At 45.9% G+C, this 24,730-nt stretch overlaps 1 protein-coding gene across 1 annotated transcript in view; it reads right to left on the reverse strand.

Annotated features, from left to right (window-relative positions):
- Positions 1-3,708: 3,708 nt before the first annotated feature.
- Positions 3,709-24,730, reverse strand: part of Tnn (tenascin N) — a 64,300-nt gene continuing 43,278 nt past the window's right edge. Inside the window, exons 15-22 of the mRNA XM_063240188.1 lie at positions 24,254-24,517; positions 22,056-22,186; positions 20,933-21,065; positions 20,241-20,392; positions 14,361-14,457; positions 12,947-13,114; positions 7,207-7,370; positions 3,709-5,276 (exon numbers count right to left, since the gene is read on the reverse strand). Of these exons, the coding sequence (XP_063096258.1) occupies positions 5,136-5,276; positions 7,207-7,370; positions 12,947-13,114; positions 14,361-14,457; positions 20,241-20,392; positions 20,933-21,065; positions 22,056-22,186; positions 24,254-24,517 (1,250 nt within the window). The 3' untranslated portion in view covers positions 3,709-5,135. The remainder of the gene's footprint in view (positions 5,277-7,206; positions 7,371-12,946; positions 13,115-14,360; positions 14,458-20,240; positions 20,393-20,932; positions 21,066-22,055; positions 22,187-24,253; positions 24,518-24,730) is intronic.

Raw genomic sequence — 24,730 nt, forward strand, 5'->3', positions numbered from 1 at the left:
TTTTTCAGCAGAGAACCTTTTCCAGTAATTAACTAATTTAGCCAATAACTTTTCACCTGCCTTTCTGGGATTCCTTTGGACATGCTGCTGCTCTGACTTGCTTTTCTCCCTGTCCGTCTGTACAAGGTCTTTGCACACCATGAACTGGTCCTTTTCCTTCCTTGATCAAGATGCTTTGAGTCATTCCTTATCTCTCTCCCAGGATCCTTCAGAATTTTCTTTGAATCCCTGAGAATCCTAAATTGCAAAGCAGCTTTTTTGACCTCATTCATCAAACACAAACTTTGGGACCCATTCCCAAAGGAAATTGTTCTATCAGGAACAACCAGTTCCAAACACCATGAAGCAAGGAGCCATCCTCTGGATCCTGTCCATGCACCTTCTTCTTAAAGATCGCTCCTCCTCTTTCCCACTGTCTCAGCTGCACACCAAAAAGTCATTACCTCCTGCTAAGCTATTACAAGAGCCCTAGCCTGTCTGGGAATCTCTATGCTTTACACTCCCTCCCCCAGAGGATGGCCAGTGGGTACAGGGGTGCCCTGGACTCCAGGAACAACTTCTGATGTTCCATCGCTTGGTAGGATAACCAGGGTTGGCAACAATTATTGCATATCCCAAAATAGCTGGTAGAAAGGATTTTCAGTGTTTCCAACACAAACAAATGATGAGTGTCCGAGGTGATGGATGTGCCAATTACCCTGATCTGATGGTTACACGTTGTATACATGTATTGAAATGTCACGCCATAGCACATAAATATGTGCACTTACATGGATCAAAAACGAAAATAGATTTTTCAAAAATTTGACCAACCCCCATTCTCCAGTCCTGCCACCCGACATATTTCCAAAATCCAAGCTTGACTGTGCCACATCATGGTTTAAAACCTACAAGAGTGATCCACTGTCCACATACATCCATATGAGCCCTGAACCCTGGCTCTACCTCACAGCAGGACCCCAGGGCAGCCCAGCAACCTCAGATGCACAGGACTCGCCTGAGACACCAAAGTGGACCCTGGAAGGGACACTCACGCTGACTCTGACAGCAGTGTGAGCTGAGAACCACTGCTCCAGCAAGAATCCCTCCAGCCCAGCTCCCCGGCCCTCCTCATCCCTGAAAATCCACTTTTTGTCCTTCAATATGACAAGACATGCTCCGTGTTCTCATCTCTGCCACTGAGTTCCCCACCGCCACCACCATCCTTCCAGATCCAATGCTGGCATCAGGTCCACAGCTTTCTCCAGCACCCCAGGTAGGATCACTCTCCCCGACTCTGCTGCCCATCCTCCCACGATCCTCTCTCTTGTCTGCCACTGTCCTGGGTGGTGCACACACTGTCCCCACCACCCTGTGAGCCCCACAAGGGCAGCATCCTGTTTGGCTCATCACTGCCTTCCTTGTGTCTTGTGTGGAGTGGACAGTGCTCTCGAAACTTTGGCACAGGCTGTGACTTCTGTCGTGCTCCCGATTCTGGTGCTTCTACACAAACTTCTCCTTGCCTTGGTTTGTCCCAAGGGTAGGAACTGCTTCTTGGAAGCTGCCAAACCTCGGATGGCTCATAATCTGGCTCTCAAAAATGATTGCCCCTCTCTGAAAAGTCAGTCTGCCCAGACAGCCTTTCTATGGCCTATGTGTAAGTACCAGAGGCCAAGCTGCCGCAGCTGGGCCCAGGTTTTCCACAGTCATGATAAACTTTCTTTGCAAATGAGCTCCCGACTTCCTCACCAGCCCCAACAGAACTTTAAAGGACACTGGAGGATTTTTAAGCCCCAGCATAAATCCTATGGGCAAAAAAAACACAAGACCAAACTCCAGTGTCCCAAAAATCCTCTTCACAGGTAGAGATGAAGAAATGTTGGAGTCAAAGAGCCTGGAGCATGAGCTCTGTAATCTGTTGCTAACACAGACTCCACCAGAGTGAAGACCATGAGTGGCCCCCACATCCAAGTTCCGTAGGCTGTGGTCACCAGTTGGGCAGCAAACCCCATCCAACATCTGCTGGCTCAGAACATCTGAGGAGCTCAGAAATCTGTATTTTAATATATATGTTCAAGAAGCATTTTCAAAGTTAAGAAGCACTACCGTCATCCACCATCTCTGCCGCAAAGTCAGTCCCTGAGGGTGGGCTCATGTTGCCAAGATGACATTGTTTACTAAAGAACTTGACCTACCAGAGACAAGCCCAAGGCTTCTGAGTCGCTGAAGTGCGTACTCTGTGCCTACACAGCAGACAGCAGAAGGGAATTCAAGGAGAAGATTTGGAACTAAGCTGGATCAACTAAAAGAAATCTGATAGATTTCCCCCATCTCAGAAAGGCCTCCATAGCCCCTCAGCCCCTGAGAGAACATCACTGTTACAGTTTATATCTAGATGCTCCCCACAAAGCCTCATGTGCTCATAAGGGTGTAATTAGTCAACTTATGATCTTATACGTAAATGAGATGTTGGGAGGTGAAGCTTGATTGGAGGGGCTGTGTTGCTGGGGGCGTGGCCTAGAAGGATGCCTCTCTTTGTCTCTCCCTTTCTTTCTGTCTCTCCCTCTCTGTCTCTGTCTCTCTGTCTCTCTCGCTCTGTCTCTCTCTCTCTCCCCTCCTCTCTCATTCCTCTCTGCTTCCTGCTGCCATGTCATGAGCTGTTTCTTCTCTACCATGCTGACACACCTTGGAACCAGCCGACTATGGACTGAAACCTTCAGAAACTGTGAGCCAAAATAAACCTCCCTTTCCTTAATTGTGGGTGTCAGGTATCATGTCTTAGAGATAAGAGAGTAACTAAGACAGCCACCTCCAGGTTTCACCACCCATCAGCACCTCCAGCTCTTAATCCTGCTTTTTCTCCTGTGCATTTATCACTTCTTGCAATTATACATTTACCCATCATTTATTGTCAGCCTCTACCACTGAAATATAAGTATAATTTATTATTGTTTATCATCAGTCTCCATGTCTAGAATATAAGGAAGGACTAGAATATATAAACAAAATGGATACATGGATATTTTGTTTACCTGAATAGGTCTGATGCTTAGAGTAGAATTGTTGGGGTCTGTACTTAAATGCCCCAAGCCCCCCAAATGGGTGCACAGCAAAGGCCCAAAGGAATAAGACACACAGCATGGTCTTTAGGACTACAGGAGGGTAAAATCCTTAGCAGAGCTCATAACTCTGCTAGCTGGCCAACTGACTGACACTGGGCAGCCTGTACGTAATCAGAACAGGCAAGGAGGTGAGTGGACAATGGAGGAAACCTGAACAGAATCTTGGGAGGGTTCAAGGGCCCCTCAGAGCAACAGATGATGCTAATTAAGGAACACTATCCAGAAAGTCTCCAGGTGGCTTCAGCCATGGCCTATCTTGCCACCGGAAGTGTCTCCTAATTCTCAGTTCAATCATGCCGGGGCCATGCCACAGCCCTGCATGTGTATTCAACTTCAACACCCTCCAACACAGAACCTGGCACTTGATAGGATTTAATCAACAACTACTGAATGAGTGAGTGAATGAATGAATGTGCACCAGCTCTGATAGCTTGAGAACTAGATCTGTCTTGCCCACCTCTGTTTCCTCAGTGCCAAGCACATGCTTCGTTCAAGGCAAGCCAACACTTAATAGATTCTCCATCAATGAGCAACATGCAAACACATTTTTTAATGAGTGGCCCCAACATCAACAGTGGACTTCATTCAGGCCACTCGTTATCCGATCCAGCAGCCGCAGTGGCCTCGTTGATTGTGTCGGTCTGGGAAGTCTTGGGAAAGGGAGAGAGAAGCACACTGAAAATGTAACAGGGAGACCAAACTGCTTGTAGGAATATGGCTTGGCATTTCCCCAGAGGCTAAAACCTGGTGAAAGCTAGACAATGCCCTACACCCCAGCCTGGCAGGGCTCAAGGGCTTCTAGAACATTCACCGTCCTTCCTGCTCACGCACCTCTTCTGCTCTTCAGATGTCCCCATTCGCCATCACACAGCGGGGAGACCAGAGCCCACCGGATTCCACGAGCACACAAACTGTACTTCACTTGTGCTTAGGTTAAACTTAGAATTCAAGTGCACTTATGTGGGGAAAATAACACAAGGCAAGAGATTTTTCTTTCTTTTTTTAACCAAGTGTTTTATTTTCTTGAATAGGAATTTAAGTTACTTTAACGGTCACTGAGTTGGCTACAGAAAACCTTCCAAAATGATAAGAAATAAGAAAAAGGATCTGACTTGCCCAGCATCCAGTCAAAGACTAAGCCTCTCAGTGCCCCACTGCCTGGAAACTCGGGTCCAGCAGTGTGGGGAGCCCGGAAAAGAGGGAGGCTGAGGGCCTGCTAGGGGTGAAAGAGAGTCAGGGGAGAGTCTTGGGGAGAAACTAGTGTTTCAAACAGTCAAATTGTTTAAACTGAAATGAGTGAGACTTTATTTACAACGTATGCAGATCTGTGAAGATGATTATGCAAATGGATCTAAGGGGACTGTTAAAAATAGCAGTAAAATGGAGCTTTGGTTTCCAGCATGCTGGAGACTGTCAGAACCCAGCTAAATGTAAGCACATGTTGGCCCCTTTTTACTCTCTCTGTTCTTCCTCATAACACCAGCAATTAAAAGGGAGTGGGATTTACACTTTCTCCCTGAAAACCCACAGGGAATGGGAGGCAACATTCAACAAGTCATCCTAGCCCTGACTCTGCAGCTGGAACCTCTGTCTGGTGCCTTTCTAGAAAGATTTGTATTAGCAGAGATTTTAAATGCATATGTGTGCACCAGTTCCTAGAGTCTGCCAATCCGTGAGGTCCTGGAAGATTCACTTTTCTATCCTAATCCAGTATATCTGGTACCAAAAATGGGCCGAAAAAATCTTGACGTTCCAAAACGGTCTGTTCACCCTACAGACTACAACTAGGACGGTGCTGACTCGCTGGCCCCCCAGCGGTGATGGGCAAAACTGCAGGTGACAGGGAAGGACCCTGTGGGATTTGAAGCGCGCTGACCTCACTCGTTCTGTGGGTTACCCAGCAATCTCAGAAACCAGAGGCTCTGAGCATCCTCCAACCTTCCGTTCCCCAGCCGCCGCCACCCACCGGCCCCAAACTTTCGCACCCCTGACTCCAACTGGTCTCGTCTCCTGCAAAGATTGTTGGACAGGCCATCAGAACATTCTTGGCTTTCCTCCCAAAGTCCGCTTCTTTCTGCCGCGGAAACGCTCACTGCCGTAGCCATGAGGGCGAATTTTCATTTCCACATAAGGGATGGAGAATTCATGTCCTTTCCATGGCTTCCAGTTCACTCCCTACGCAAAAAAAAAGAAAAAAAAAGTCAACATCAAGAAGATGCAGTTGGGAAGAAGGGAGAGTGGCTTTCAGAACTAAAGAATCATTCTTTGGTAGTCAATCCATTTCCTTTCCCCTGAGCACAGAAAGGAGGTGCAAGGGGGTCCCTGGCGTTGTGATCCGGAAGGTGAGGACCAGAGTTAAGAGCACACGCCCTCTGCTGGCATCTTCGGTTAGACAGGCAGAGAGGACAGAGGCCAGGCCGCTGCAGGACAGTGAGGCTTTCAGTCCAGGATGTGGGTGAGGCCCGGCAGGCACAGAGCTAACACCGGGTCAGCCCGGCCAGACACGTGCAAACTAGGTTCGCCTCACTCTTTACTTTCGCAAAAGTTAAAGGCAAAAATAAACATATTAATTGGCCAATTGTGTACAATCATTTTCAATTTAGACTGTTTAGGTGTTAGCTCTCGGGTAACAAACAGCCTGCCGAAAACTAAATTTCATTTTATGTCTTTTGACTGGTGAGTGCAATAATATTTAATTCACTTAATAACCTTGCAACCTGGCCAATAAAGAGCCCAAGTGACCAATTTTATGTATTTTAATTTGTGAGGTAAATAATAAACAAGAAGCTAAATGCCTTGCAGACTGTGAAAAACACATTAAACAGATGAATGTCTTTTATTAGCAAATATGGGGATGGTTTAGGGCTTGCTGGCTGCTCATTTCAAATATCTGATCTCTGATGGCAGGCTTCTCTGAGCCCGTCCCTACTGCCACCATATTGATGGGCCACCTTCCTTGTCTTGGGGGGTGGGTGGGTACAAATTTCTCTTCCATTTGAAAAGCACATAAGGAGCTGATGAGGATGGAAGTAGTGAAAATGTCCCCAGACTTTCCATGTGCTGATGTTGGCAGTCACATTGGTATGGGGCAAGTTCTGGGGAAAGGGGCTTTCTGAAAGCTAAGGTCAGGACCTGGGAGGTGCAGGTAGAAACCCAGAATCAGGACTCCCAGGTTAGGGAGGGCAGGGATTAAGGATAATTAGGAGCCAAGATGCAGTTTTCAGGAGGCAAGCAGGAGGCTCCAGTACCTGGCAAAGAGTCAAGATAACCCGCGAGGGTCATGGAAGTGTAAGACACTGCCAGTAGGAAGGCATCTGAGCAAGAGAGGGGAGAGAAGCCCTCTCAGGCTCCCAGCCCTGCACACTCCTGACACAGACAGAGCTAGCATGGTGCTCTAGGCAGACTCCGGGTGTCTTTGGGCACAGTGGATCTAAGGAAGGCTCTGAGCTAAAGTGGAGGACTTCACTCTCCTGGTGATCAAAGGACTTGAAAAAATGCTCTGGATTAATGAGGAGAGCAACTAGAAAGTACTACGAAGTACCTGCTATGGACTGAATGTTTGTGTTCACCCAGGATTCACAAGTGGAAGCTCTAACCCACAATGTAATAGTAAGAGGAGGAGGCTTTTAGCAGGTAGTTAGTGAGCTTGATGGGGAGGACTTAAGCATGAGCTCAGTGTCCTTATTAGAAGAGGATAAGGTCAGGACTTCTCTCTCCCTACTACCCACCACCCACCACCCACCCTGTCCTCACAAGAATCCAATCTGCTGTCAGTCTGATCTTGGACTTTCCAGCCCCTAAAACTCATTCAAGCGACCCTCTCTGCAGTGTTTTGTTATGGCAGCCCAAGCCATGACAGCATCCTGGGTGAACTCTAACATGAAATGGTGTATGGCTCACGCCACAGTGAGTCCACAGTGGGGACAACCCGACCTTCCCACCATCCTGCCACTAAAAAAAGTGTGCAGCCCTGGACTGTACAGCAGGCAGTGGCCTGACTGGGAGCCTTAAAAAAAGCGGGCCAGCAGACTAGCCTGCAGGAGTCACTGTGGAAGCTGAATGTGGACAGAGCCTGAGACAGAGCAGACATTTGCCCATCACGTACCTCACTGTGCTTGGTCTCCCCGTATTTGCCATTGGGGTTGGCCAAATGGCAGTTCTTGTACCACCAGCCCCCGTGATGCGTCAGGGCACAGTTGCTGAGGGCGATGTCATTGTCTCTGTCAAAAGTCGTAAACTTCCATCCATTGTGGTATGTAAGAGCGTCCCCTGCAGGAGAGAAGAGGGGAGACCAGAGCCCCTGAGTAGTCATTGAGCACGTGATCACGGTCTGGCCTGAAAGAGGACCCAGCAGGAAACATCTGGGCACGAAAATGCCAAGGACTCAGCCCATTCTACATCACAGATGGTCACCACTCTCAAAATGAGAAAACAACACAGATGAGCAGGTTCTCAGCCTGTCACCCCATGTCCAGGCCTGTTTCTCCAGTGCCCATCACAGCTTTTATGGTTGTAGGCTCCACAGTCTCTAGTCACATAATGTCAAATGTCTGACCACCCCTTGCACAACATAACTGCTCTCTGTCTTCCTGTCTCTGCCACAGTGACCCTAGTCCCTGCCACCCAGTCTTGAAACCCCAGTGCCATGTTCCACAAGCCCTTTGTATCTTTATCCAATCTTTCTTTCTCAGGTAACTCACACACCCTATCACGGCTGCTGGCCTCCGTCTCATCTCACCTCTGTGGGCCCATGTGAATCCAGTGGCTTCCTCCCCAATTTCTTGCCCGCCAACCCCTCTGAAATTCAAACTCCTATTTTCATCTTCTCATCTGCACGCAAGAGGTAAATGACTCCTCCTCGCATTGTAGGATTGTCCCCTGGCGGCCCCTCTGCACAAGCTTGGGTCTCAGTCCCCATCAGGCACCCTCTACTTGCAGAAAGGAAAGGTTCGCCTCCAACAGGTCTTCATTCTGCCTTCCACTGGCCAAACCCTAACCATCCCTCAAGGCCTAACTGCACTCCATACTGAGGAGGGTTCTCACTGCTCTTCCCGCCACCCTCTCCACACAAATGCACACGTGCACACACATATGCACACACAATGGAACTTGCAGGGCCTTTCCAAGGATACATGCACAATTCAGTGCTTCATTACATCCGGTCTGGGATCTACCTTATTTTACCTGTGTCGCACCCATTTTCCTGTATTTGTCATCCTGTTACAAGTTTACTTGCTTTTTCAGCTCATAAAATGTACTAAGGGCTCACATCAATCACAGGATTAAGCAAATTCTGCTCCTGCTATAGTGATAATTCCATTACACCTAACCTCTGAGTCCATGGATAATCTTCACGCCCACGTTCTCATCTGATTCTGAGAAGTGGGCAGAGTGGCTCTTGATCACATGAAGAAATAAATTCACAGGGAGTGGACTTTATGACTTGTCAAGATCCCATAGTCCACAAACGAGAGCCCAGAACTCAACTCTGACCCCTCAGATTCCAAGACCAAGGTTCTTTCCGAGTACCAAGTATCCTATGGCTCCCTTATTTCAACAAAGGCTTTAATTATGAGAGGAAACGAAACCCATCTCTAACAACCAACCTCCAAGTGAGGCCTTCAGCAGCCCCTGAGAATGTGTTAGGAATGCACATTCTAGGATTCATCCCACACTTACAGAACCAGAAACTACACACAGCCTGGGCCCTGCCATCTGCATGGGCCAGCTCTTATGACCACGCTGATACAGGCTCCTGCATCATTCATTTTCCTATGCAGAGAATATTTACCCTCAGAGGACCAGCACCACATTAGGTTCTGGCAATGCAAAAGTGCTCTCAAAGCTTAATTGGGGTGAGTGGGCAGGACCATAAGGGGTTGCTAAGGGAAGAAGATGTAGCTCAGTGGTCAGCTGCATGCTTAGCAAGGGCCTGAGCTGGATTCTGTCCCCAGCACTGCGACAGAGCTGATAGCACCTTGTGTCCTGGTTTTCCCCGCCAGCTCTGCAAATTCAGACAACAGCACTTTCTGCCTCACCCAGCAAAGGCAAGAACAGAGGCAGAGAGGCCTCTTCACTAGGACAGCAAAATAGCTCCGCCCCATCATTGTTCCCAGCTGAAGAAAGGTGCGTTCCCTCCTCCCTCCAGACTCATGCACGTAGTTAACTACAGCTTGAAACAGCACACACGGGCTCCCTTAGTAACATGCTTTGAATGAGTACCGCTTACATTACTTGCACACAGAACTCCCAGGGCTGATTCGAAGGACAGGCAGAGGCTTTCTTAAAAACGGGGTTTGGTTATCTAACCTTGGGCACTGGGCCAAAGATGGGTGAATCAGGTTTAAGTCTATATGGAATTTTTTTCAGCAGGTAGATTTTTCTGCCTTCTAGAAACTGAAGCCATTCTAACGTTCAGAATGTAGACAGTGAGGATACTCGTGAATAAGAAAATAACTTTAGTCGGGTCATCAGGGGCTAGTGAAGACAGCATTCTGATTTAGGAAGCTAATTTCCCTAAGTCAAATGAAGTAAAATAAAACAGTCAAGCCCATGGTGCTCGGACTTCCTCCCTCCTCGGAGTTTTAGGAAAAAGCACAGCATTGGAGATAATTCGAGAGTGATTCCGAATGTCTTTGGTGAGGGGCTGGAACTTCTCAGGTGCAGGCTGGAGAAGCTGATGGAGGACATAAAAGGTCTGAACCCCAGTTCAAGGTAGGGTCACTGGGCCAGTCATCAACCATGTCATCCAAATTTCACTCTGAGCCCAATTCTCCTCCTTCAGCATTTCATGGGACAGAAAGGATGACCCGGGCAGCTACCACCTCAGACCAGGAAAAGCCATTACCAACCATCATATGTCCACAAGTTGCATACACCCTAAGACCGTATGTCTGGGTTGGGATCAGGAGAAAGCAAGCAAGAGTGATGTGACACGGGGCTGGGGATTTAGCTCAGCAGCATAAGTGCCTGCCTTGCAAGCAGGCAGTCATGAGTTTGATCCCTGGTACCAATAAAAAGGAAAAAAGACCAAAAAAAAAAAAAAAAAAAAAAAAGAGTGATGTGACATTTCTGGCTTTCCCTTTTATACACATAACCATTAAGTTATTTTTCCCCTTTCTCTTGTGCCAGGGTTTAAAAAGTTACTTCAAAACAAGGAATGGACTGGCATTCGAGTGGCCCCGGCCCACTCGTTGCTGGTACAGATTCCAAGAGTCTGGACCCATCCCCGAACCCGGGTACAGCTGAGCCCCAGACATTCGGAAGTTGAAATCAGCTGTAAGGAATGAAATCATTCGGCACTACTCTGAATGTCTATCTATGTTTCTATTTTCTTCTCTAAACAGATGAATAGTATGTTGAAGGTAGAGAGTATCCAACAGCCTCTTTGCCCACTCCAAAGCTTAAAATAAGAAAATTTACAGCATTTCATCCCTGCAGTTCATTCTTCATGAGGGAATAATGGATTTTTGGATCTGAGGCCCCCCAGACAGTCTGAGGAGGGGAAAAGCCTTGAACCACACATTTCCTCTGAGACTGCAACTCTCTCAGTTCTCAGTAGAGCTCTAACCAAGTCCGAAGGGAAGAGAGGCAGCACGTGAACAGAGAAATCAAAGTATTCACCTTCTGTTTAAATGCCTTTCCTCTATATAGGGCTTCCTAATTTAGGACAAGAGAAGCCAGAAGCTTCCTAAATTTGAAAGCTCTCCTCGCGGACCCATCAGCATATACAAGGAAAGCTAAAACTCTATTGCTCCCCCAGCCTAATTCAGACTTTAAAGGTGGGAATGATCATATGCACAGGAAGACCAGATTGCCGCCTAAATGCTGAGACTTGAAAGTCTCCCCAGACTACCTATTAAAAAAATATATCCTCCACTGACTGGCACTGTTGCCCTGGACAACTTTAGAATGGGAATTATCCCCTAATCACAGCTAAAATGCAAATAGAGTACCTGGGAGGAAAATCACATTAATCCCCAAATAACACAGACTCCCTTTCATTCGCTTTCCCATTAGCATCAGTTCATTTGCTGGATTATGTTAAACAGGCCCAGAAAAGGCAAATTTTAATGTTCTAGGAAAGCAGAAGGGACAGCCTGAGAGGACAGGCCTGAATAAGGTCCCCAAGAGGTATGGGATGCTGTGTGTGGAGGAGAGAAGTGGGGAACAGGGGCCAACGGGTTGTCCAGGGATCAATGGACCAACAAATGGCACCTGTGAAGGCAGGGACTCCAGGTGAGGAGAAAAAGCTGAGGCCCATGGCCGTGGCAAGAACAGAGAGAGAGTACTGGACACATGGGGATGACCAGAGAGGCTCTGTGTAGACTGAGACCCGAGCAGGAGGCCCCAATAGTGTAAAAGCAACTGGGTTGGGTGCCGAGGACCCATCAGGAAGCTGATGCAGTCCGATCTTATTTAGAGATGGGGTACAGATGGACTTAGTCCTGCAAGACATAAACCAACGGTTCTTGCACACTTTTCCCCACCCAAACCCTGCCTGGAATCCTCGGACAGTTCTATGTGGCCTAAACTCCTCAGGCTCTGGTAAGTGACCACCCTTCCTCCCTCACCCCTTCACCAAACTCACTCCCCCACCAACCCTGGGGGAACCTTTTGGGTCTCGGGAACTACCCTGTGAGACATTACACACTTGTGAGATTATGTTAAAAAGTCCTGCTAGAAATTTCGTTTTTTCAGCTCATTTTCTCTGTGTCAGGCTCTTTGCTAGGCATAGGGAAAGACGAGCAAGATTCATGTGATTTTTTTTTTTAAATGGATGATAGATCTCGAAGAAATTCACAGTTGCCTGCCCACAGGAGGGTGCAGACAATGTTAAGAAGTCCTGTAAGACTACACTGTAATACCCGTGGCTCAGCCCAGTGCTTGCTCTCGCTCAGGGCCCCTCCCTTCCTCCCACCTCTGTTCAGTCCGTCCCCCTGAGCTGCTCCAGCCGCTGCCCGCAGGAAGCTTCTTCCGTCCACACCAATCCTCAGGGCACCTGCTCTCCCCCTCCTTAGCTCCTCACTGGCCTCGCCACTTGGTTGACTCTCTGAAAGTCACCTGATATTTTTGCTGTGTCCATTTGGCTGGTGACACCTTTCAACATAGCTACACTAAAGTGCGAAACACAAAAACCAAAGAACAGACTTACTTAGCTTAAAAACCATAAATATAGATTTTAAATATTAGTATTAAGCAATAACCATTTCTCCTCTTTGAAATGAAATATTTACAGGTATAATTCCAGCATTCCCATTAAATTACTTAGTTTTGTTCCTATCTGTCACCAATAAACATATCAATGGCTAAAATGCAGCAAGCAGCTAATCAGGGCTAACGATTCTCTGCTTTGAGCTGAACGACTCTTTTCTGGGTTATTACAGTTGTTTTAAGTTAATGAGACCTATCCTTCTTGTTTGCACTTTCATTTTTCTGTCTTTATTTATAACAAAGTACCACAAAATTCTTAAATAATAGCATACACACACACTGCTGTGCAGACAACAGCCACAGGACCAAAGCCCTTGAGAGGCTGAATGTACCAGGAAATCATGAGAAAGGCTAATTTTCGTCAGCTAATTCCAACAGCTTCAACTGAGGAAGTATAAGAAAAAGGGTTTTATCTGAAGTGGGTACAAGAGTTCCAGATGCATGAAGGTCAAGGATTGCCTTAACATCTATGTTCACCCCCAGCGCCCTGCGGAAGGCAGGATCCCAACTGTCAAGAACAATTCTTCTCCATAGAATGCTATTCCAGCCCCACCCGCATCCATGGCACCTAGTGAAACAATCCTTGGACAACAGAGAGCAGGAGACCGTTAACAGGAAGGAAACACTCTTACCTGCTGTGCCTCTGTATTTCCCAACTGTTAGCTTATATCGCTCCTTGGGGGAAGCCACTTGGAAAAAATCATACACAGCATAGGCAGATTCATTGGAAGTCTGTAAATCCACTCTGACCTCATACCGGGTAGGAGTGCTGCTAGTGAGATTGTGTAGCTTGTCCAGTCCTAAAAATACAGAATGGAGTTCTAGTGACCATTTATGGTTTCTATATAGATGCCCCCCTCAAAGCCTCCTGTGCTCACAGGTGGAGCTTTTGGAGGTGATTAGATCAAGGGGGTGTGACCTTCATCAGTGGATTACTCCACCGATGTCTTAACTAACGGCGATTCTGGAGTGAAGCCTGGTGAGAGGTGAGTCACTGGGGGCATGGCCTGGGAGGGTCTCTCTCCCTCCTCCTCCTCCCTTCATGGTACTCTGCTTCCTGCTGACATGCCACGGGCTGTTCTCCTTTGCCTGGCCCCGCTGCCTGCCTTGGAGTCAGTCAACTATGGCCTGAAACTTCTACAAACTATTAGCCATCATAATCTTTTCACCTTTAATTTGTTGGTGTCATATATTGTGTCCCAAAAATAAGTAAAGTGACTGGCACACCAACCAACCCATGTGTATGAGCCTCTCCATTTGCATCTGAGACTTTCAAAGCCAAAAGCCATCCTAGCCTTTATGTTTTCTCCCAGTAAAGGGCCTTTCTGACACTTTTTCTTTGGGGGGAAAGGACGAATTTTCTCACTCTATTATTTTTTTTGGCACAGTCATATTAAGGACTCATGTGAAAGAGCATAGTTGGGGGATGGAAAAAATCATGGGGTTAATCTGTCCATCAGCTCTGTGTCTCTAAAACAAAAGTGATTCTTATTGTTCACACATCTCACAAGCAGACAACAGATCAATACTTGTTCTCAGATCCCTGAGGAGATTTTGTACCAAACAAACCACAAACATCTTCTACTCCATTAGACACAGAGTGTTCATATTATGATTTTTTAAATTTTGCAATTCCCAACTGATGCTTTTGGCTGTCTCACTCTCCGTGAACATCTGCTCCAGAGGAGAACAGGGAGAAGGGGGAAAGTGTAATTGCCTGTAAAACCTGGTATTACCATCAGAATTTCAGGGACTCTAGAATATCCCTCCTGTAAGAGCCCAGAATCAAAGCAGACAACTTTTTTTCTACTATTTGGAAGAATTTCAGGCTCCAAGAGATTTTGCAGAGTTTACACACAACACAAAAGCCACCTGGAGTAGTTCTACTTCTTAACAACTCCAGAACTCATGAGAACCTTCCCACTGGCAGGGGATCACCCACACAGCATGTCCCTGTCAGCTGGACCTCTCGTTGAGCTGCGTGACCACTTTGTCAAGGAGGAAATTATCCACACACATTCCACTTTTGATGCTCAGAAACCATACCAAGCCAGAATTCCTGCTTAAGGTCCCCAAAGCCTTCCACATAGCTCCGCCAACGCTTGAAGAAATCCAGCTGCCCGGTGTTCCGTCTCTGGAAGACCTGAAAAGGGATGCAGATGGTTTATCACGACACTCTATACAGAGAGAACGGAGTGAAAGGTGGACCATATCTGTGTGTCTGAAGGTGATATCAACAGTTAGGAAGGACTGACGCTTCCCACAGAGTGACTTCCTCCGCAGCACCACATCGTTCCTGTTCAGAAACGAGTCTAATTTCTATGTAGGTAGTTTCACCATATTTGTCTACAATATTAATAAGAATTTCTGAGCTACAAAGAAGCATGCTAGGTACTAAAACGTGTAATTTACAACAAAGAAGATTCCTTCCCTCAAGAAACTTCAATTAGGAGCACAGAAAAACTCAGGGAAGGGGTGTTACAGTTGCCAGTGGTGGCTTGGGTAGGACAAGACATTCCAGACTTTCGCTAGCTCTGACTCATAACCTTGAACATCTATTCAACTCAACTGAGGTACATTGTATTTATATGTTGTCTTCCTTCTTCCACTTTATATAGTTTGAAAGTGGGAATCATCTTTTAGTTCACTTAATTCCTAATGTAGCAAGTATATAAATTTATGGAGAACAAAGTTCATCCAACAAATATTCATTGAACATCTGTTATGTAGTAGGCACTATGCAAGATGATATGCAAAACTAAAAAACCAAAAATGTCCCTTCACTTCACAGAGCTAACTGTCCAGCAAATGACACAAACATGAATTAAACAACCAAACATGCAATTAAAACAGTAAGTGCTGTGCAAGAGGAGTGTGAGAGAAATAACTAGGAGAACCTGGTCAAGGAGCCAGGAAAGCTCGCCTGAGGAAGCGACTGAGAGCTGCAGGAAGAGTATCACGCATGCTCAGCTCTGTCTAACTGCAGTGCAGAGAAGGGACTGGCCAGGGCAAGAGTAGAAGACGGACAGTCAGTTAGGAGATCACTGCAGTGGACTGGTGAGAGAGGACAGTCCACGTGAAGGTGCCCTGAGGAGAGACAACGGTGGACCGAAAGTAAAACTGACAGTCATGGTAATAGAATGTGAGACTGAAGGAAGAGAAGAGAAAGGCAAGAGTGATTCTGATGGTTCTGGCTTGGAGAACTGGGTGACTATCACTAAACTCTTCACCTAGAGGGGAGATCCTGAGGCAGAACAGGTTTATGAGTACACGGTGAGCTCCTCTGGAAATGCAGTGTGAGATACTTCTGAGGCATGCAGCTGTCCCACAAGCAGCTGAGTGTAAGAGCTAGAGTCCTAAAGAGAAGTCTAAGCTACACTTTAAAGTGATTATGCGTCTTAGAAAATTCTAGTCCTTTTCAATTCCCCTCGCAGTTCAGGTGGAGCTGTGGAATCTCTAACCAAAAGGCTACACACGGGAGCATAGGAGAGTGGGTGGGAGACCCGTGTTATCTTCTACCACCCTGTGCCATGGTACCATGTTGAAGGCCAAATGTCGAAATGACAGAACCACAAGGTAGAAGCAGCCTGAGTCCCTGAGTCACCACTTAGAAGTGTCTGCCAAACCTTCAGAGGACACTGCACACATGAGCAAAAGGCTCATTGTTAGGCCACTAAAACATGGGGGTGGTTTGCTACTGCAACATACCCATTCCATCCTAATGACCAGAGACCCACTGGGACATCGGGGAAAGAGAAGTCCTGTGAACAGCGGAGGCCGTGCAGGAAGAAAATAGGAACTAAAGGGAGAAAATGGCCTGGGATCAAGCCTCAAGGACCGCTAATGTGTAACAGCCTCATGGGGAAGAATTATTTCATTAAAGACAGGAAAGTAGCTGGAAATATGAAAAGAAAGCTAGGAAAATATTGGCTCACAAAGCCACAGAGAAATAATGGTTTGTGGTGCCACATACTCTTGACACGGTGGGGAACAGGGCATCAAAGGACCGCAGTGACAGGGCTCTTCATTGGCTTTACCAGGGCTGTACAGGTGAGAGACAGGGCAGAAGAGAGTGTGAAATGAGATGGAGTTGGATACTGGCAGAAATGGCTTTTTCACAAAAATTCCTCTATTTGGAGAAGGGCAGTTCCCATCAGAGTAAATTGGATTCTTTTATATAAAGTAAATTTAAAAGTATATGAAACCTAAATCCACCTCTGTGCACTACTGGATTTGATCATATATAATTCCACTTGACCTTCAGAACCAAGCTAAAAGCCATCCTAGCTAACCTCAGAAATGATTATCACTAACCAAAAGCCAAAATTGCCTCTTTCTGTCAATTTTCCTCCATTTTCATTCAATCCTAAGCCCCAGCACAAAATCTAATCTCTCTGCTTTCCACCAGGCTTCACAGCAGGTGCCTTGCAGTAAAACACGCTATCCTGAACCTGTTAAAGGAAACCTTCTCATATTTGTGCATTCTTCATGTTTTTCTCTGGGAAGAGTTAGAGGGAGCTGAGGACAGGTTATCTTGCAGCAGCGCTGATACCTCACATGGGCGCTCCCCTTCAACTCCTCCTGAAGCACCGCTGCAGGCTCCCAGGGCCAGTAAGGGCTGAACTAAGGCACTGATAAGTAGGGACAGGTTCCAGGCTCTGGGTCAGCCATAGCCTGTCCCTGGCAGAGGGGAGGTGAGTCAGGCATTTCTGCTCCTGACCTTCTGCCAACTCATTATAAAACAGGGATAGAAGTGGGAAAGAGGGCTGTACCACACAGAGCTGCTGGAAAGGCCAAATGAGATGGCACATGTCCTGTGAAAATGTCCTACAAATGGGAAAGAGCTGAACAACAGAACTTAGGAATGACCACAGCATACAATCACACACTGCATTAACACTGACTTCCCAGGGCTCTGGTAGCTTCCATCCTTCTTCACTGGTTTACTCATTTATTGAGCACCTGTTGAGTGTTTGCTCTGGGCAAGGGTGCATGGTGCCATTTTGCAGATGTGAAGGTCAGAAAAAGCAAGTAGCTGGAGTCATACAGCTACTTAGTGGCTAAAGCAAGGGTAACACACATCTCATCTCTCAGACACTTTGAAAATACCAACTCTACCAAGCCTAGTTCCCAAACACCGTTTCTTAAGACCTAGAAGATATGTTTGTTTCCTAGCAAGATGCCTATGCCAACACCCTCCCAGGCCTCTCCTTGTACAATGTACCATGGAATCCTAGGGTAGATGTGGGACCTACGTTTGCTTCTACACCCACTGTGTCAAGTCACATTCCTAGGAGGTCAGGTTCACATCCAATCCTGCCCTTCCAAGGACAGTTGCATTACAATGGCATTTGGTCTTTATCACTGATCAATAAACATAATGCCCAAGCTTGATAAGGGCTTTCCAGTTGATTCTTTAAAACAATACTGCAGCTTGGCCAGGCAAGCAGCTTCTGGTTCCCCTCCTTCATTGTTTAGACCAGAGCCAGACTGACTAGCTGTGTCCTTGGGCAAGGTCGTCAACCTTGGGAAACTACTTTTTAAAATTATCAGACCAAGATGATAGTTGCTCCTCTGTCATGGACTGAAAGTGAGTTATCAACAAGGTCATTAATCAGAATAACCCATAAAATATTTAGTCCCGAGTCCAGCACAAATACAGTTGTTATTGTATCTCAATAAATGTTAGTTTGCTCTTGATTATATCAAATTCAAATGAACTAGCCTATAGAGATTATTTCTACATCATAAGCAGGCAGCCTTCACTCAGAATCTAGTTCACTCTCATTCTGAGTGAAAACATTATAATAACTATTTTGGAATAACAAGATCTCCTTAGCAAATAAGTCTGAAAAGGAGGGGAAAATTCCTTATGTCTGGTTCTGTTCTCCAGAGTTGTCATTACACTCAGTAACTTAATGTCTTAAATGACTCAATCAAAAAGAAAAAAATCAAAAATGCATTTAAAGACTGGTGGAAAGAGCCCCTAAGTACAATCTTGCAGACTTCCAAGACAGAAAACAAAGCTGGAAACATTTGAGACCTTTAAGTGTTCCCTGATGTTCTTTCCAGCTTCCCACCAGCAGCCTCTGTTACCTCAGGGCAGAGATTGTCTGGCCTGTTCACCAACCAGGGTTCCCGCTGCCTGGTGTGGAGAAGAATTTCCTTAAAAGAATTTTAAAAGTTCAAAAGAAGTAGAGTGATCTAGGTTGTCATTCAGTGACACAAAACCTAAAACACATGAAAACTGTCAGTACAATATGTGGTGACAAAGTTTTCAGACTCCACATGACTTCTGCAGCTTGGAAGAAAACACCATAGAGTCTTATGGATTATTTTCAGGAATCTGGACTAGAAAATAAGGGTTGGAGTGGAGTGCAGTGGGTGACTGGTGTTGGTTACATTGAAGAGTGCTTTCGTATTTCTAGAACTGACTTTGTGTTGGGCCAAGGTCATTTTCAGGGGCAGGATCAGAAGACAAGCTCCTTAAGAGCAGAGGTTTTAGTCTGATTCTTTCATTGCTGCATTTTAAGCATATAAAACAATACCTGATACATAGCAGGTGCTCAATAAATATCTGTGCAAAAATTCATGGACTTCTCAGCCAGACAGACTGACATAGCTGTTTGCTAAAAGCTACTCTAGACAAACATCCCTTTTCCTGTGTGAGCTTGGCTTTCAAAAAGACCATAGTAGACAGTACAAATGTCCTGCCAATGGTCAATTACAAACACAATGCCAGGAAATTGGGCTTCAGGCCTGAAGAGCCCAAAATGTTACAATGGTGCTGATGAAAAGCAGCAGGTACAACCCTATGGGTCTGGTCAGCTGGAAGACCTCCCACATTGCATTCTGTTCAGTTATTTTAGAAATCAATCAGGAATTTCTCCATCCAATCCAGACTGCCTTTCAGCCATCAGATGCCACTGTGCAGTTAATAACTTTGCTCCACCGCTGCTCATCAGATGGTATCATTTTACCCATGGCTGCTCAAGTGTCTCATTTCCCAGACCCATGAGTGAATGTGTAAATGAATGTAGTCTGAGCATCGTATCACGCTTTCTCTCTCCCACCATGAGTTGTACATGCACAGCAGGTGAGGGCTGCATGCTGGCTTGGGACATCAAGGGCTTCTATCAGTCTGAACACAGAGAGAAGCGGGATGTGGGAGATGGAAGGATCAGATCGCAGACTTCAAAGGGAGCTCATCATATAATTGGATCAACATGCAATCAGAGAGGGTGCCATGTGGTTTAAGCAGACGATGACCCAAGAGAACAAAACCTCCACAAGAACAGGAACCATCAGGACACTGCCCAAGCTTCCCTTTTTCAGGTGTTAAGTCTTTCAAATCAAAGCCCAAAAGGCTTTGTTTCTGTCTTGTTGGAATCAAGGCCCAGAACCTGGATAACAGGCTCCAGTTTGGAGAACCAAGCCCCTAAAGAGCTTGTCATGTTTTATCTTAGATGACCCATTGGAAAAACCAATGAGTTAGGAGCCCGGAGGCCTAAAATCAAGACCCAGCTTTGTCATTAATTTGTTTGACTTAAACAAGGTATTTTTCTTTGTGAGGCTCATTTTCTCTATCTGTAAAAGAAAATACTGTCTTGCTTAGCTAAAGCTATCATATGAAGGTCATGTTTTTCAAAATGCTTTGAGGTCGGTACAATTTAGATAATAAATACATATAGCACATTATTGGATGATGATAAACCCACAAGACTATTTAATCCTGATTTAATCACATCTGTTCTATGGCTCTAACCTTACACTCTCTCAAAACAGCTGCAAGTAACCAAAGATCCTCTCTCTCGTGGCTAAACAAGTATACGCCCCCGCCAAGTGCTCCAGGGGCAGCTGTGACCAGCACTTTGGGCAGAGAAACAAGGTGTTTCATGGAGCTCCCCTGGGCTTTGCAGGACTCACAATCCAGCCGCCTCCATCCGTGTCCATGTCACAGTACACCTCCAGGGGCCGGCTGACATCACCGTTCAGGTAGATGGTGTAGAGCCCACTGGCGGCATCGCTGTTCTGCTGAACTTGACTGCAATCCGAGGGGTGTGGAAAACGGGCATCCACTGGGAGCCAAGCAGAAGGGCAGTGTTGTTAGAAGAAATGCAAGGAAGAAAAGAATTATTTCTTTCTTTAAGGCCTCTACTTTGTTTTGCTTTGTTTTTTATACTGGGGATTGAACTCACAACCTTACACTTGCCAGGCAAGCACTTGTGCCACTGAACTAAACCCCTGGCAAGGACTCTACATTTTAAGGCAATTTATTTTGTTTGGAAATTATTTCATAACCCTCATTATCTTTCTTCTTCTAAATCTTGACTCACATCTTTTTTTCTCCCTCGCTCTGCTCTCATCAAACTCTGCAAATGCACCAGAACCAAGATCAAATTCATAGCTCTTCTTTCTCCAAACCATTCCACAAAGGAATGCTCTATTTCACTCCCTTCTGTGCTTCTTGCTGTGGGTAGATTTGTTTTGAACCCATCACCCCATTTTCAATTCCCCAGAGGAGAAGTCCACAGCTGAATATGCATTTGCTCCTCCCTGACCTCTCTCCCACTCAGCTGCTACCGCACTATCATCCTAGTGACAGGATTCCAAGGTACCTGTGGAAAGGGAGGTGGATACACTCCTGCTCTGCTGATCACCCTTAAAAGCAACCAGGGAAGCAGGGTAGGTGATGCCCTGTGAAAGGCCTTGCAACTCAAACCTCTCTTGGCCTCTTCCAAGCTTCACCTCCTACCAAACAAAAGAGATAGTAAGTAGAGAAACAGTGATCAGTGTACGATTCCCCCAGCACCCTAGCTGCAAACAGCATTCCCTGGGGCTACTGATAGATGCTCTCCTAGTGCCCAGTAGCAGCTCAGAAGCCCCATAGGCCCCAGTCACTTCTCTGGTGGCCTGTGTCACAGAGATTCAATCCTATTAGAAGCACTAGCTGAGACATCACCCCATGCACTGCCACTTGGGGAGCACAGTTAGTCTTTCCAGGGATGCTTGCTTTCAGATACGTACTATAGCATAGACTATAGCCATTACCAGCACCAACAAGGAGACAATGTTGGTCTAAAGAAACACTAAAAGAGGGCCCAAAACCTGGCCATTGATATCTGAGAGACAGAAATAATTGGTATTTCAGTACATCCTTTTGAATCTGTCTTACTTCCTCTATAAGTACAGGACTATTTGTAGACAGCCAGAGCATTAATTGCAATCAGGAATAAAGTTCCCTTCCTGTTTTTCCTACCACTTTCTTTCTTCCTTACCAAGAAGAAAGAATGACAATTTTCCATCTGGGCAAGTTTTACACATTTGCTGGCCTTCAGATTCGAGGGGGTGATATACGCTCAAAATAAGCACCTACCATGTGCTAAGCACGACCCTAAGTACTTTAGATACAAAAATAAACAAAACAGACAAAATTCCTTGCTCATGGAGCTTGTATTTATTAGGGAAAACAGACAATAATAATAATTTTTTAAAAGCGCAGATATGTGACCAGTAAATAGGCCAGTAAATGTGGCCAGTAGGAGCAGGCACAAAGGGCAGTCCTTAATGAGACCACAGTGGTCACAAATGACTGTACTTAGCACTGTCCCTTGTACGTAGCAGGTGATCAATAAGGATCAACTGATTGATCAGCAGGTTGCCAGCTGGCCAGCAGTCAAGCTGACTTTTCCAAGTCAGATGCTTCACAGAGAGGCACCAAGAGAAAAGAAGATTCAGTACCTTCAGGGTACCATTGGGGAACTGGTAGGTGAGGATGTAGCCATCAATCTGAGCGGAGGGGGGCATCCAGGTCAAGACCCCTCCAGAATGTGTTATACCAAATGGACGAAAGTTTGTGGGAGGATCGAGTTCTATAAATTAAAAAACCAAGTGATTATTATTACTAAAAATGCAACCAGACAAGGTAATTTGTGAGCTGTTAATTTCTACTTTCTTCCCTCATATTCCCATTCCTGTTCCTCCCTCCAAACAGGCAGCAAATCTGTTCTGCCTTGCTAGGGAGCTTTTCCCCACCCTCCTGCCCTTTATTTCCAAAAATAAAGGCCCTCTAAGGACAAGAAGATTAACGAGTGGGACACCGAGCTGACTGACAGGGAAGGGACTCGGGCCCCTTGCCTAGCAGATTCCCAGGAGATCTGGGCTCTGTGCAGTCTGGATAACACACGGGTTCTCCGAGAAGGCAGGGCTTCCAAAGATGTAGAAAAATGAGAGAACCGCAGGCCTGCACACAGAGCCCTACACACAGAAACCAGGGTGAACCCAGCACACACCTGCCTGAAGAAATGACAAAATGCCTACACTGGGGAACTGCTGAGGACTTACACAGCTTGGAAAGGGCACAACTCTTAATGTTCTTAAGTTTCTGACCATCAAACAGAATGGGGCTTATGATGGAAGTTAGTACAGAAACATAAAGTTGTACTTTTTAAATATACAAGTATGTGGCCTTACATGCATCCCCACTACAGAGAGAAGAGCAGACAGGAGAGTGTTTATAACAAAAAAAGAAGGTGGGAGGGAAAAGTAGAGAGCTATTCTTGTATGTATTTTTTCACCCAAACACCAAACATATGTGATAGACTAGGAAAACTGAAGCTCAGCAAAAATACTAGCCACCACCCTAACAACCGGCCAGACAGCTTGTTATTTTAACTAAATAAGATATGAATGGAAATTTCCATTTTGAAGAAACATCATAGAAGGCAGTTTTAATTTGGAAGCACCCAAAAAGGTCTCCGGGCTATTTTCTACCCAGTAGCATTTTAGCTGAGAACTGAATTGCAATATTTTAATAGAAATCAGACAGCTGTTGCTTTGAATTAGTTTGTTTTGACAAATTTTGAGCTTCTATGATATCAGCTTGGTTTGATTTTCTAAAGCATAACATCTGGCATGGATCTTATTCTATTTGTCACATAGAAAACTGGATTTTTTTTCAAAAATGAAAGCAAAGTAGTAACTATTTAAATATTTGAAATTCATTTCTGCCCCCCTTTTCCCGTGCCCACCGTCCCCACCATGGATGTGAGATGTCTACCTCGGTTAGCTTGTGTTTCTATGGAATAGAAAGATGGCAATTTCATTATCATCTGTTAAAATAGGGAAAGTGAAGCAATGAAAGATAAAGAAGGAAGAGATAACAAAAGGAACAAGGGAGAGGCAGAGAGAGAAAAGTGGATGGGAGGAGGAAGGGAAGCACTGGCTACTTGTTGACTCTGGAGAGCCTCACAGGGTACTAGGACCTCAGGGGCAGAAAAAACAAAAGCTTTCCTCACATGCTTAGTTTGAAACCTGTTGCTATAATAACATACTCATTTTCAGATTTTAAATACTGGCTAATTTTCACTAATAAAAATTACAATGAAGTTTAATTAACAGTAATTTACTTCCACCTGCAGTGGCTCAGTTAGTGCACTTGACTGTGGAAGGGATGGACAGACCTTGCCCAGTTTCTCTAAAGGGCCCTGTAGACCTTCACGTCCCACTAAGCCTGATGTTAAGCCAAGGCTGGAGGCCACATCATGCTCACAAAATACATATAGTGCAGGCATCTCTGACCTTCCCCTGGAAGCCGTGCAGAGGAGGCTGCTCCTCCTGAGGCCCCATCTGGGAAAGGGATACAGAAGTTCCTGCCTGTCTCTCCTCCCGACTGAACCCAAGGCCCAGCCAGACTCTGGGCCTGACATGGGGCTGAGGGAAGTCACCTTGTACACAACCACTGTACCACGTCCTCTGCACTCGGTCATCTTATCTAAACTGTTACACCAAATCACTCCTCAAAAGACAAGTAAAAGACATCTGCAAAAGTATCTTCAGATGAAGCAAAAACCCTTCCTGTTGCCCTCCCTGGCCCAGGCATAGGGGAGGATTCACTCTGGAAAGATCTGAAGGACTCCCCTGGACTGGGCCCACGGTACCTGTCAGCGCCTTGGTGTGGGCCTTCTGGCTCTCCCGGGACCCTTTCGCCGCCCATACTTGCACCGTGTAGGCCGTGCTGGGCTTCAGGCCCGTCACAATGGTGCTGCTCTGCTCCTTTGGCACTGGAATCTCCTTGGTCTTTCCATCCGCAGACGTATAACGCACCACGTACTTGTCTATGGCAGCTCTCACCGGGTCCCAGGAGATGGTAGCTGTAGTCTCTGTCACCCGATTGGTCACCAGGTTTTTGGGGCTGTCAATTTCTTTTTTCAAAAGAGAAAAGGCTGAATTTTAGGGAGCTCTCTGATATGATTATCAATAATCATGGTGTAATTCCATTTAAAGCGGGGTAAGAGGCCCCCTGGTTCCATTTTCCAGGGAAACAAACCAGTGGATATTAAAACTGGAAGGAATCATATCTTCTCTAAGTTTATCAATTTGGAAATTTTTTTGACTGTGTAGTTCTCGCTCAACCA

The sequence above is a fragment of the Cavia porcellus genome, unplaced genomic scaffold (genome assembly GCF_034190915.1).
Source record: "Cavia porcellus strain 051 isolate PalLab524CR breed Dunkin Hartley unplaced genomic scaffold, mCavPor4.1 scaffold_29, whole genome shotgun sequence".
NCBI lineage: Eukaryota > Metazoa > Chordata > Mammalia > Rodentia > Caviidae > Cavia > Cavia porcellus.